Source organism: Salvia splendens, chromosome 4 (assembly GCF_004379255.2).
Source record: "Salvia splendens isolate huo1 chromosome 4, SspV2, whole genome shotgun sequence".
NCBI lineage: Eukaryota > Viridiplantae > Streptophyta > Magnoliopsida > Lamiales > Lamiaceae > Salvia > Salvia splendens.
The window spans coordinates 7,580,153-7,595,287 of record NC_056035.1 but is presented as its reverse complement, the minus strand read 5'-3'; the positions used below and the strand labels follow the sequence as shown (position 1 = coordinate 7,595,287).

The following is a 15,135-nucleotide window of genomic DNA, read 5'->3' as shown; positions in this document are numbered from 1 at the left end:
ATATAGACCTTGGGCTATATGACTTATCCCACATCCTAAACGGGCCAACCCAGCATTTTGTAACCGGGTTTCTCTTCATATCCACCAAATTAATAGTATGAGTTCATAATTTTTATTCCATTTGAACTACGCAAATCATCTCTGAACTATGCATTTTGCACGCAAATGGTATTTAAACTTTAAAAATATCGTGGGTGGTCCATGAACTAAGGTATAATCACATTTTTATTACTTTTCACTGTTCATTATAATTTTGCACCAAAAATGCCCTCAAATGCATGGAAGGCATTTATGGACTTTCATATCTAGATACTAAATATGATATTTTCTTTATCTCTCTCTATTACTAAATATGTTATTTTCTTATAGTTTGAGTACCTAAAATGATTATTCACTTCACTTTTTCAATCATTTTATGTCGGATCTTCTTTCTCTCTCTTTCTCTAACACTTTTAGAAAGTAAAAGGTTAAAAAAATACTACGATGAAATTCTTAAATACGGAGTATGGAATAAAATTTAAAATTATAATTTTCATTATCAAAATAACTTTTAGTTAAATTTAATTTTGATTCTAATTCGATTATTTTTTTAATATTAAATATTAAAAATTTTGTATTAAATAAAAATTAAAAATTTAGTTTTAATTAAAAAATTAAAAATTAATAAACACCTGAATATAAAACTAATAATGAAAAAGACCCAAAGGCCATGTTTGGTTGGCAAGAAAGTAAAGTTGACAAGGAAAATGATTCCTGGGAAAATGAATCCCGGTAATATGATTCCCAATAACTTTACTTTCCTGCGTTTGGAAAATATCAAGATTTTAAATTTATATCTGATTTAAACATCAAACTAAAAATATACTTGTAATTATTTTATTTATAAAGAATAATAATAATGAATTTTTGAATAAATTATTAATTACAAATAATAATAATTATATAATTATATTTATTATTACGGTGGATAGTTTAAATATGGATCATCCATCACAATATATAATAACACAATTATAATTATAGTTACATGAAATATTACAATAATAGATACTATTATTATTATTATAGTATTTATGGATATTATAATTAAATAAATTTTATATTTTTTAAAATATCTCTACTATTATATTGATTAATTAGTAATTTATAAAATAGTAATTAATATTTATTATTATATAATTTATATTATATAATTATCTTGTAATTATTTAATAAATTATTAATTATTATTATGATAATAACAATTATATATAAATATTATAATAACATAGTTATAATTATGATAATTTTAATTATAGTTATTTATTATACTGAAATAAAGTATGATTTACAATTTAAAATTATTTTTAAAACATTATAAGTAATAATAATAATAATAATAATAATAATAATATATTGCATTAAAGATTTAAGAATCCTAAAACTAGGAAAAAGAATACCTAAGAAAAGTTAGGATTCATAATCATGGAAAGTTGTACTAACTTTCATTGTTCTCGGGATTCTGATTACTTTCCTAGTTTGATTAATAACCAAAACAAACATAGAAATTTAAAATTTAAGCAATTAGATTACTTTCCTAGACAGAATCCTTGCAACCAAACATGGTCAAAATGTAAAATATTTGGAAGATATTTGTTACATGAGTGACAAAAATTAAATGTCAAGGCAATGTCTTTCAAACAAAATAAGACAAGACGATATATTTTGTTGCTAGGAATTTCAAAATAAACAAAACTATTGGAAAAATCTCTATCTATAAAATCAAGAAAATGACACTTTCATATGCAGTGCTAGAAAAGTGTCCGGCCGCAAATTAGGGTGCCTTGTGCGGCCGGGTGGTGGTCTAGCACCGGGCAGGGTTTGGGCCACTAAAGGGGTGGGAAGTCGTGATTGTCTGTCAGCCTGGCACCAAGAGCGATCTGCATTGCGGAGCTCTGGCTGAACAGTAAGTCCATTTTTAATTATTTTTTTAAATCAAAACTTAATTTTTTAAAATAGAAAATTTAATTTTTATTAATTGGTAGCTAATTTATGGTATATAAGGACGACATATTACCATCCCAGTTTAAACAACTTACTACGTACAATATTAAAGTTCGTTTTTATTTTAATTTTTAGGAATTTTCATTAATATAATTTTTAAGGAGTAAATTTGTTATTTATATTAATTTTATCAATTGAATGATAATTAAAAAGGAAAAAAAGTTAAAATTATTGAATAAGTAGAGATACGATGAAAAATATGAGATAATAGAAGTTGTGGTCTGGTGTAAAAATTGAGAGGAATTGATGTGATATATAATTGGGGAATATATATATAGGGAGGCGCTCGCCTCTTTCATGATGAATTCAATTGGGTTGATCTTTAACTATTTCGTGTATTAATTTGTTTTTAATTAGAAGTTGAAGAAGAAGTGGGGCTTGCTATAAATTAGACGACAGTTGTGTACTGTGTAAAGAGTAAAGATCTTGATTGTCAAGATATATTTTCACCACTAAACTCAGAGCGTGTGTGAGGTCTTGAATCGTTACACGTAGAATCGATTCACCACATACATGATAAAGTCGGCTCTCTATGCATATATATCAATGCATATTCTCCATGTTTTAAAAAGTGTACTACCATTTCCATGTATCATGTATGTAACATTTCACCAACCATTGGTGGGTATTACTATTATGTGCCGTACCGCCATCTCTTCGACTTTAGCTAGGTGCTCGTCACTTCCTTTCTCATTTTCCACACATATTTACACTAATCACAATATAAGTTTTAATAGGAATATAATTCTGAAATAATTGTCCAATAGATGAAATACTTGGATTGTGGCATATGATTTTAAGGAGATATTGTTTTATGTGTTGAGTGAAAAAAAAAATATTTATATTAATTATGAGAGAGGAAACTATTTTCAAAAAAGAAAATAGCATGACATTTTTTACTAGACAAATTAAAAGAGAAAATATGACATTTATTATGGGACACGTGAGTACTACTACTTATGTAATACATTCGTTTTGGAGAGTATTCAGTACCTTCTTATCCAAATGACTGACCCAAGATACTTTTCTGAGAAAGAATTCGAATCTAGAGAATGAGAGAGAGAGAGTGGGAGAAAGGAGATAGTAATATATATGGATAAGATAATGAGAGGAGTAAGGATAAGGTAATATAATAAGATTGTTGTACGCATTCATGTACAACACATACATACATCCAGTGTATGAGACACAGAAAGCTAGATTTCTTCACGCCTGCATGCCTTAACTGCTGCTGCAGGATCTCATCATCATCCTTTCTTAACCAAAAGGAATTAAGTTGTAATGGATATATATGTAACTACTGAAAACTTCTTACTAGTACTATACATTAAGTCCATCGAATGATTTATTAAGTTCTTCGGATCGCAAAAGACATTCAACCATTGATTATCTTTGAATTTGAAATATGAAAAGTCTTTACATTGTTAAGAGAAGAAACTGCATGTATCTGAATGAAATATGGAAGAAGCATGAGATGGTTCAAAACATATGAAACGAATTTATTGTGCATACATGTTTTTTGTCTTATGAGGGGATGTGAATGTTCATGTGGTTAGCTGCTCCAGCCAGCAAACAAACAGATCTATTACTTACTACAATTTGGTAGAATATGTCATCCTAATCATAAAATGATACTCCTACTAATCTGCATAATACACTTTTATTTGTGAATGATCGGAAAACAAAATCAAGAATCAAGAATGAACAAAAACAAGGAATTTGCATTGATATATTGTTACTCATATGGATTGAAATCAACTCGATTTTAATCTAGGCTTTAATTTGCTAAGAAAAGGTAAGATTAAGCCATAACTCAATCCCCTCAAAAAAATAAAAATTTGAAGTTAATCAATCAATCAACCCCTTGGCCTTGGTCGACCTTCAAACACCTTCAACACCCCATCGGAGCCACCCGCCACAAGCGTGCAGCATTCCCCAGCCGTCTGCCGCCAGCACACGCTGCTGACGAAACCCTGATTCTGCTGCGGCGCCGCCTCAAACCCGCATGCCCAAATCGGGTCTCCCCACCTCCTATCGTACACAAAAACACGGTTATTCTCCGAGCCACAGCTCAACAGCCCACCGCCGCCTCCTCTCCACACCGATAGCCCCACAAATCTCCGGCTGTTGACGTGTCCTCTATACCTCCGAATAAGCTGACGATCCTCCACATGCCACGTCATCAAGCTCCCGTCGATCGAAGAAGAAACTATCGTCTCCGAATCCATAAACCTCGCGTAGCTCACGGCCTTCTCGTGCCCCTCTAATACGAAAATCGGCTCCACCGCCCTCCGCGCATCGTAGCCGTAGATTCTCCGGTCCGCGCATCCCAGGACCACGGTCGGACCGCCGATCGGGTCGAACTCCACGCAGCAGACCGGGCTGGCAGCAGACCGGTCGGGGCGGACCGTGGCCACGGATGTCCCCGCATCGCAGCGCGTGTCCCACATTTGCATGGTCCCGTCGTCTGAGGTGGACGCGCCGAGGGCGGGGTCCGCGGCGGAGTAGTCGATGCTCCAGACGCGCCTCCCGCCGTGCTCGTCGCGCTCGAAGACGGGGAGGCGCCTCTCGAGATCGTACTCCATGACGACGCCGTCGTAGTCTCCGGATCCGAGGAGGCGGGATCCGGAGGACGGCCTCCACTTGAGGCTGCTGAGTTTGGCCGGTGTGTAAATGCAGTAGTCGCATCCCTCTTTTAGTATTGGAAGGTTTGCTGCGGTGTAGATTCTGATTTTGCGGGCGATTCCGCCGGTGGCGAGGAGGGAGTTGGTGGGGTCGAACTCGAGGACGCCGATGGCGTCGGAGGAGGGGGAGGAGTAGGAGATCACGGCGGTGAGGTTGAAATCCCAGTCGCAGCAGGGTGTATCAGCGGAGGAGTTTATCATTTCCCATTCATGTTATTATGCGGCGGTGGAGGGTTTTCAGCCAATCAGAAGCGTTATCCAGGCTTTGAATAATATAACTACGCTTATAGTAGTTACATTACTTCACCTATTTATAATCTTTTATAAGAAGGTTGATGAGGTCGTCTATATGTGGCAAAATTTAAAGTAACATTAGAATTGAATGTTGAAATAATTTAAAGTAGTTTGCGAGTATTATCTAAAAGATCTCTATGTATGTGTATTTAGTAGTATAATTGAAGATAAATACAGCTTATCTTCATATGTACTAGTAATATACTTATATAGTTGTCTGGTCCCAGGAATACAATAAAAATTAGAGAAAGTGACGATTAAATGGCCACGACGAAAGACATAAACACATAGCGTGAACCTCTATATTCCATTTCATTTCATGCCTTTGGAATAATACAAGTGTAATTACTTCTAATTTGCTTGTAAATTCCTTAATTCTCACTAAGTTTTAATTTTGCATATTAACTTTAAATTCCATTTATAAACAACAAACTATTAATTGTTCTAATTTTGCAATCAAACTTTTTGATTTTGCTACCAATCATCTTGTTGAATCACGATTTCATTTGTGGGTAGCAGCAAAATCAAAATAAATCAATAATTTAATACTAATTCATAAGTGAATTTTAAAATTAATGTGCAAAATCATCGAATTTAATAAAAAAATAAGAACTTACAATAAATATCCCTGAATATAATTGCTTTTCAAGTTAGCATATTAGTCCTTTACTCTTCCCGTTATACAAAGATTTATTCTTAGTTTAAACTAACTTTTATTCTAAAATCACAGATGCAAATTAAACAAAATAACAATAATCCCGAAGCAGTTGGTCAATAATGAAAACGCATACCACTACTATTATACCCATAGGCAGTAATATTTCCCATTATTTTTAATGTGATATATATGATAAATAAAAATGGCATCCGCAACGTTGTATGTTATCCGTCTCTTAACCGGCTCATCTCTTCACTATTCATGGGCTGCACTGTACTTTTCATCTCATCTCTTAAATAAGAGACAGCACCTGCAACCCTCCATCTCTTAACCATCTCATCCCTTAACTATTTCATTCAATTTCATTTTTCATTTTTACTTCCAACAAATTCAATTAATAAAAACATGCTTCATTAAATAAAATAAAATTACAACTTAAAATTTTAAAAAAATAAAAAATCACATTAATAAAATCCTAAAAAATACATAATTTAAAATCTTGCGCTCACTCTCTCTAAATTCAAAATCTCAAAATTCAAAGAAGCAGAAGAAAGAGTTGTCTAATGGCGATCATGTACGTCTACTGGTTGCCAAATTTAGCCCAAATGTGCTCCATTAGATCCTCCTGGAGTTGGGCGTGAACGGTAGAATCACGTGTCCTTGCTCGTGAGTGTTTGAGAGTGTTTGAGTGAGAATAGAGTGTTTTTTTTGGTGGATTAATTTGTGGGAATTATTTGATATTTATAGAAGTTATTGGGGGCTTAAGAAAAAAAAAATTAAAAAAATTATAAAAAACGGCTATAAAAGGCTAGTATAATTTTGGGATTTTTTTATTTTTCAATTTTTTTTTTGATTTTTTTTAAAATATAATAAAAAATATATTTTCAACGGAAATAAACGACGCCCACTCGCGGGCCAACGAGTGGGCGTCACGGACGAACCGCAGTTCGCCACGTCGCCAACGCGCGTGGCGAGACAGCTCGCCAAGTGTCTCTCCGCGACGAGTTACGGGACGGGATGGGGACGAGACGGAGTCCGCAACGCTGTCTCGCTGCCATCTCGTCTCTCCGAGACGAGATAGGGACCGCAACGAGACGCGTTGCGGATTGAGAGATAGTTTTTTTTTTACGCGATGCGTGACGCCTAGGCAGACGTGCCCTTGGCCAAATGGCTTCGGGCGCAATTTGCGTTCAAAGACTCGATGGTTCACGACATTCTGCAATTCACACAACCCATAACTATAACTTATTTACGGGAGGAAAGTTTTTTTTTTTTTTACGGGAGGAAAGTTGTAGTATATACATTTGAGTTTTGACAGTAGAGTTCATTCAAATTCAAATGGGGTTCACCAACCCATAACTATAACTTATTTATCTCCGTTTAGAATTTGCTAGTACATTTCTTGTCATGTTTTGCTAGTCATAATTAAAATTTACAATTGCGATGGATGTACTAAAGGGTCTCATAAATGAAATTAGTTTAAAGTCAATTTACTATATTTCTTATCATATTTTATTAGTCATAATTAAAAATTAATTGTGATGGATCTACTAAAAGGTGTCTCAATTTTTTTTATGAACAAATGAATTTAATTTAAAGGCCGCGCCATAGAAGACTGGAACCTAAATCTTTGGTCTCAGACATTGATCTCTCTACCGTTTGGCCAACTTACACATACATATGCCTCAACTTCTCTAGTTAATTTAATGCGAGGGGCGGCTAATTTTGAAATAGTGGAATGCATATTTTATAAGAGCACCCACTATAACGCCGGCGTGGCTATAGCCCTGGCGGGGGCGACGACGGGGCGGCTTATAGTGGGAGGGACGTCCGCCCCGAAGTGGACAAAAAATCGGGGGCGGAAGGGCGTTCGGCGAGAAGGGGGCGAGGACGCGGCTGAGGAAGAATGGGTGGGGCAAGGGCCGCGGCGCCCTATTGCGTGGAAACGGGGCGGGCGCGGCGATGAAACGGCTGTGTGAGAAGGGGGGCGGCGGTGGGAGTAGGCTGTCCTCCTATACTAACAAAATCTCGTAATATGTTACTCAAAAAATCACACTAAATTTCATTTTGTTTTTCAAAGAAATTGTTCCATACTTGACGAGGCAAGGAGTCACTACAACTAGACGAAACGCTCACACTGAGACAGTTGGAATTCAACAAAATCTCTTACATTTAATTAATACTAAGTTGAGGCGAATACATCGTCCCCAGAGCTCCCACACGACAAATCTGAGTCAATTTCTCAAGGAAGCAGTCTCATACTTAATGCGGGGAAGGATCTCCTGCTGTTTTGCAAATCACAGCACAGCCTGTTGTGCATAAAACGCAGAAAACATTGAATTAAACGCAGGGATTGTAACTTATAAATTTCTTTCATTTTTATTCGTTTTTCTGTTTAATTATCTTTATGCAATTACTGATTCAAACATCATTCTTCCACATGGGCCCACCACACAGAACCTTTATCTCTTCCATTTATTACTAACAGCTACAAACTCATTTGTTTTATTAATATTTACCCAATATGTTATTTAAAATATATTATATATTTTCTTAAGTATCTTTTTTATGTTGTATAATAGTAATTCTTTAAATATAATAATATTTCTTATTAATAATACTTCTTTTAAGATAATATATTTTATATGTATACTCCACTAATAGGCGTAATAATTAACAAAAACTAAGTATTGTAATGTATAAAAATATACTATTATAAAAGAAGCAACTTTAAATATTCTTCTAAATAAATTATCTTACATGTGGACAATGACTTTATATAGTATCAGTAAAAAACTAGTAGAATAAGTCAAATTATTTTTTACAAATTACGTACACTGATTTCTATATGATAAAATGTCAATGATGAATATTTGTATTAGTAAAAATTTACTAAGTCGTGACTTTTACAAAGTAAAATATAATGACTAGTACATGATAAATGCTAAATTGTTCTAAAATGTAAATGACGAAATTCTTGTAAAAAATAATTAGTAATCATGATATATATGATTCCGTGGATAAAACAATATGTAAAATTTCATCACTATTTACACATTTGAATAAAACAAATCAATTTTAATAGTTAATGATAAAAGATGAAACTTGTCTTTTATATAAAAAAAAGTTTATTTGCATATATATTCAATGGAAGAGATGAAGGTTCTGTGTGGTGGGCCCATGTGGTACAATCTCTGCATTCCATTCAATATTTCCTTCATTTTATGCACAGCAGGCTGTGAACCAGAAACAAAAATTAGCTGGTGCTAGGCGTCACCACGGTTCGGGAACCGCCGGTTCCGGTTCAAAAAATAGGTGAACCTGAACCGGCCCGGCCAATGATCGGCGGTTCCGGTTCCTGAACCGTGAACCGCCGGTTCACTTGAACCGGTGGAACCGTCGTTGCATGTCCGGTTCGGCCGGTTCGGCGGTTCAATCTTTTTTTAATACATTGTGAATTTGTAATTCAAGTAAAAAATATAAATATATCTGTATAAATAAAATTAGAATAAAGCGATGTACAAATGCAATGCAATTTTATTGATACAAATTACAACTTTAAAATTACAAATTACAACTAAAAATTTACAAATTCCAACTTTAAAACTACAAATTACAACTAAAAATTTACAAATTACAACTTAAAAATTATAAATTACAAAAGACTTAAAGTCTTGATTATAATTTACAAATTACATATTCGAAATAAAGGGGAAAAAAATAAAAGAAAATGACTTGAGCTCAACTTAAATTTAAAATTTAAGTTGAGATGCCTACGTATCCTCAATGCTCAATTGCATTTTGGAATCAAAGTCCACGTAGTTCTCTTACCTTATTTACCTATTTGGCTTGATCGTAGGAATTGGCGGCGCGCCTACTCTTCTTCGTCGGGGAAGTAGTCTTGGTCGGGTTGTACTACTTGATTGTTCCAATCCGGTTCTTGGTCTCTAATTTCGGCGGAGCACCAATCATCAAGTAACATGGTGTCTTCCATGTTTTGCCCGGTGAGTCTACTTCTTCTGTCGTCCAAGACGTTGCCTCCAACACTAAAGGCTGACTCGACGGCGACAGTGGAAGCCGGCACCGAAAAGATCTCCTTGGCCATTGATGCAAGGATGGGAAAATCTTTCTCGTGTGATCCCCACCAATCTAGGACGTCGATTTGCTGGGGAACGGGACATCCTTCTTCCTCATTGAATGAAAAGTGTGAGTCAAAATATAAGTCTAACTCACTTGTCGAATTTGCCGTCCTTCCTCCGCTGCTGAAGCCGTATAGGTCCGCCAATTGGGATTGGGCGTCGGGGTCATCAACTTGGAAGAAGCCAAAGTTATGTGTTTGACGGGGGGGTCTAGGTCTCACTTGGTGGGTACGGTTGTACTTGGCTTCGTAATCGTGAAAAAGAGCCCGCAAGTCGAACTCAAAACTTCTTTGGAGGCTTGGGAGGTGGGGGATGTTTATTTGGAATGTTTGGGCTAGGTTTATGTAGTTGTCGTCGTCCTCGTCAGTTTGCAAAGCTTGGAGTGGTTCAAGATCAATAGAAGCCAAATTGTTGTAATAAAATTCTAAAATTTTGAAAGTACCAACTAGTTTCCACTTTGGATCCAAAACTTTGGCATGCAAAAAAACCGTAGGGATCTCGTTGAAATACTTGAGCCATTTTTCAACCATATAATATAAAACACACATTAACTCAAGATTGTTTGTGGAATTTTTCATTGCAGTTTTAAAACCAAGTGATATGATCATGCAATGTTCTAAAACACGAACGGATGTGCAATAATACACACCCGATAACTCAATAGTGGCATTTCGAAAACCTTTGAATAACTTAAACAAGCTCATGCTTTGATCCCAACAAGAAGATGTTATATATATATATCATCAACATGGTAAGTTCTATAAAATCAACTAAATATTCTATATGCTCCAATGTAGATTGCAACATATCATATGTGGAGTTCCATCTAGTAGACACGTCTAAAGTAAAAGTTGTGTACCTTATTTTCTTCGAGTGGCAATACTTCTTCCACGCCTTGCCAATTTGAGGCTTCCAGTGGATCAAGGATACAGCTGTAGTAATAGGTTGAATATGTCTTTGCCATAAAGACAAAGCATCTTGTACACATAAGTTTAAAATATGACAAATACATCGTTGGTGAAAATACTTACCACTTATCACCGGGGAGCAAGCCGCAATTAAATCGGCTATACTTGCGGTGTTAGCGGTTGCATTATCAAAACCAACCGAAAATATCTTGTTGCATAACTCATACTCATTCAAAACTTGAATAATTAAAGATGCAATTGCTTGTGCGGTGTGTGGGGAAGGAAATTGTCTAAAACTAATTAAACGTTTATTTAAAGACCAACTATTGTCTATAAAATGACATGAAATTCCCATGTAAGAATTTCGTTGGAATGAATCCGTCTACACATCGGAGCAAATATTAACTTTGTGCCCCAAGGTGGAAAGGAATTTTCCAACCTCTCGTTTTTTGTCAAAAAACTGACGGTTGTTAGATCTTTGAGCAGTAGAGGGGGGAATTCTCTTTGTAGCAACATTAAAAGCGGTTTGCATAGTAACTTCATATTTTTTGTCATTAAAAAAATTGAACGGCAAATGTTTCATTGCCGCCCACCTTACCATAGCATCGGTAACATTTTTCGGATCATATTTAAATAGCGGCGTACCTGTTTGAGACGATGAGCCGGCGGGGAAGTTTATTTGGCTTTGGGACTTAGTATGCCCATATTCCACGGGGTGTTTTGACTTCAAATGGCGATGGAGAGTACCATATCCCCCACCGATAAAAAATGGATAGACTTTATCGCAATAGTTGCAATATGCTTTGAACTCACTTGTCTCCACGGTAGTGGTCGGATCATTAGGATTTGAAATTACCACCGGGACCTTCTTGAAATGTTTGGTGAAAATCTCAGATTTCAACTTGGGAGGCATCTTTTTCTTTTGTCGTCCTGCGGAAGGAGGAGGATCGACCTCCTCCTCATCATTGTCGCCAACTTGGCCGGTGCTAGAAGGGGGGAATTGATGCGATCCATCATCGCCTTCGTCCGACGATAGATTCACATCGTACTCGAAACGCGAAGCCGAATGTGAATGCCCCCCTTGTTGGTCGTCGTCGGTGAGGGCAAGTAACAAGGCCGCATTTCGATCTTCTTCCTCCTACGAAAATTATACAACTAAGTAAAAATACTAACACAAAAATAAAACACATAGACACATAGATGTTGAAAAATGAAATTATGAATTTAATAAAAATGAATTAACAAAAAATTAAAACATATTATAACTTACTTGAGCTCGAAGAGCGGCTAGCCTTCCCACCTCCTCCGCAACTTGTGCTCTAGAAGGGGCACGTCGACGACGAGTATCACTTTGACTTTGATCTTGGGCAATTCCCTTGCCCCGATCACCACCACGACGAGATGAAGACATGATATAAATATTTATGGAAATTGAAAGTGGATAATAGAGAGTAGTGTGATTGTGTGAAGATGATAACGTGAACAACGTGAGAGTAAAGTATGAGCGCAAATAACGTAAACAACTTGAGAGAATGAGGATGAAGAATAGAGAAATTGAGATTGAGAGAGAAATTCTTATTAACACAAGAATGGGGTGAGTAGAAATGAAGAGGATGAGGGGTATTTATAGGGGAAAATTGTGATTAAAAAAATTTAATTTTTGAAAAAGCGTCCGAACCGCCGGAACCGCCGGTTTTCGGTGGAAACCGGCGGTTTTTCGTCGATTTCAAAATTCAAATTTTTAAAAATACCGTTGGAACCGCCGGTTTGCCGCCGGAACCGGCGGTTTTTCGGCCGAAACCGGCGGTTTCGGTCAACGGTTTCTGACCAAACCAGCGGCCGCGGGAGCGGTTTCTGAAAAGGCTAGGAAGTAGGCCTGAAAAGGTGTCGGAACCGCCGAACCGGCGGTTCGGAACCGCCGGTTACGGTTCTTCAAAATCTGCAAACCTGAACCGGCCCGGCGGTTCGGGCGGTTCCGATCCCGGTTCGAACCGCCGATGACGGTTCCGGGCCGGTTCGTCCGGTTCGGTTCGGTTTGGAGACTTCTAGCTGGTGCTGAAATTTAACAAAATAATAATATTATTATTAAAATTTAATATATATATATATATATATATATATAGATATTATTTTATTTAATTTGATTTATTATTCGGATATATTTGTAACAAATCTAACCAAACCAAAAATTAATAATATGCAATCAAATTTAGAAAAAATTAATACCGCATTTTGTTTGAAATATGAAAACAAGCAATCATAAATGTTGAGAAATCAAAAAATTAGTTCAATGAGATATTAAATCGAAATACATTTATAAAAAGAGGTATTAGAATACAAACTAATTTAGTTGTTGTAATTTTGTTATTTGATTTTTAATTTGATGTTTTGTATTTCAAACAATAAATTATTGGAATAACTGTTTTTAATTTGATGTTATGTACTCTATACTAATAGAATAATTTAGGTGAATCCAATTAAATATAATAAGGCAATAATTATATAAAGTCATTTAATTATTTTAACAAAATAAAGTAATTAATCTCAAAACTAATTAATTTTTGAAATCGTTTAATCCTGGGTCATTTCACCAAATTAATCAAAAGTTAAACCTATTTAAAGGCCCAATTGATCAAAACCTAAAAACGTGTCGCATCTTCTTCTTCCTCCCTCCGGTAAAAGCTACTTCCATCTGCATATTTTTCTTTCTTTCTACGCCGATGCAGTTGTGGTCTTTCTCTAATCTCAAAACATAACGGGGTCCGACACCGGCTAAGCCCCTCTTGAGCGGTGGCTTGGCCAACGCTATCTTCGTCCCTGGATCATTCCCCTACTTAATGCACACAAAAAGTCATTACAATTAGACAAAACTTCCACGTGACGGCCGAGATTTAACAAGACCTCTTACTTTTAATTAACACAAGGAGAGCAAGAGGCTAGATTAGATCTTTGGGTCTGCAGGTGAAAGTAGTTATGAATCGGTATTTAATAAAGGGTAGTTGCTTTTGTACCTCAATTCGGTATTGTGGACAGCCCCAGTCCGACGTGGCTCAAGACAAACCTTATGTCATTCCTAATCTTCACTACAATATGTCGTTATTTATTAATTTTCTTTTACTTTCATAAAAGTGATGTTATTAATGTCAATAAAGTGAATTGTGAATTGAACCATATACCATTTTAAAAAGAAATATAGTCAGAGATCTTATGATACGTGGCTAATTTGCGAGTTACTAACATTGATATTTAGTACTCCCATTCGATATGCTGATGTGCACCTAGAGTCCGAGACTATTATAAGATTACTATAGCCATCATAAATAGATATATTTTTTAATGCTATTAAGAATGCTATTTTATGTATCTACTTGTATTGTTACAGCTTCTTAACGTGTTCTTATTGTCACTATATCAATTCAAATTAAGAGAAACAAATTGAAGCATCCTACCAAAAGCAAAACATTAAGATATTTTTTAATGCTATTAAGGATGCTATTTTATGCGTCTAGTTATATTGTCACAACTTCTTAACGTGTTCTTATTGTCACTGTACCAATTAAAATTAGGAGGCACAAATTGAAGTATCCTAACAAAAGCAAAAGATTAAGATAATTTGCCCCAACTTGACGACACTTTCTTTTGTGTCATAAATTATGATTATTTTTAAAAATTTTCAAATACTAGTAATTGGGTCTCAATTTTTATGTCCCTTAAAGTAAGTTTTTTGCAGTGGGCACTGCCAATAGTGGTGACTGCAGTGTGTACTATAAAAGCAATTGTTACTCAGTGTTGAGTTTGTATGCGTAGGGTCTATATTGTGCTAGTTGGTATGTGCATAACCTATCATGCTATTGTGCAGTGCCAAGGGCACGCGCGCACAATTGTGGCTACATGGTATGAACTGGTCGAATTCTTAAGGTGCGTACTAAAACTGTGCACATCTGGCCGCGATATTGCGCGTGCTATGAACTCGACCAATTTAACACCCAGTGCCAAGTGATACACATGCTAAGAATTGGCCATATTTAAATAAATTGCTAAAAACGTCCTAATTATAGTAGTATTAAAAATTGCTTGAAACCTAATTTTAAATATTTGTTGTGTTGGTGACATGCAAGTATTCATAAAATAGATCTGGAGCGTTAGTGTACGTGAACTGCAGTATCATATGGACAACTATTTTCATATGAATCGTGGACGAAATATAGTTTCAACCTATCGTGACTCTGTTGGAGAATTATTCTTGACAAGGCATCTAGTGGCATTTTCATGTCTCAATGCATATACGTTCTGCCCTATTTGCTGTACACCATCGCATCGAGCTCCCCAATCATGGCACATATGACTTCCTCCTCTGTGAATGAATTGTCATTGGATGGATTGTCCGATGCTTTGTCTAACGAATCAAT

General features: G+C 35.7%; 1 protein-coding gene across 1 annotated transcript; it reads right to left on the bottom strand.

The window, feature by feature from the left end:
- Nucleotides 1-3,744: 3,744 nt before the first annotated feature.
- LOC121799360 (WD repeat-containing protein RUP2-like) lies at nt 3,745-5,063 on the bottom strand. Its single transcript, XM_042198706.1, has one exon. It carries the CDS (start codon nt 4,926-4,928, stop codon nt 3,900-3,902), a length of 1,029 nt encoding a protein of 342 aa, XP_042054640.1. The 5' UTR covers nt 4,929-5,063; the 3' UTR covers nt 3,745-3,899.
- Between the last annotated feature and the right edge of the window lie 10,072 nt (nt 5,064-15,135).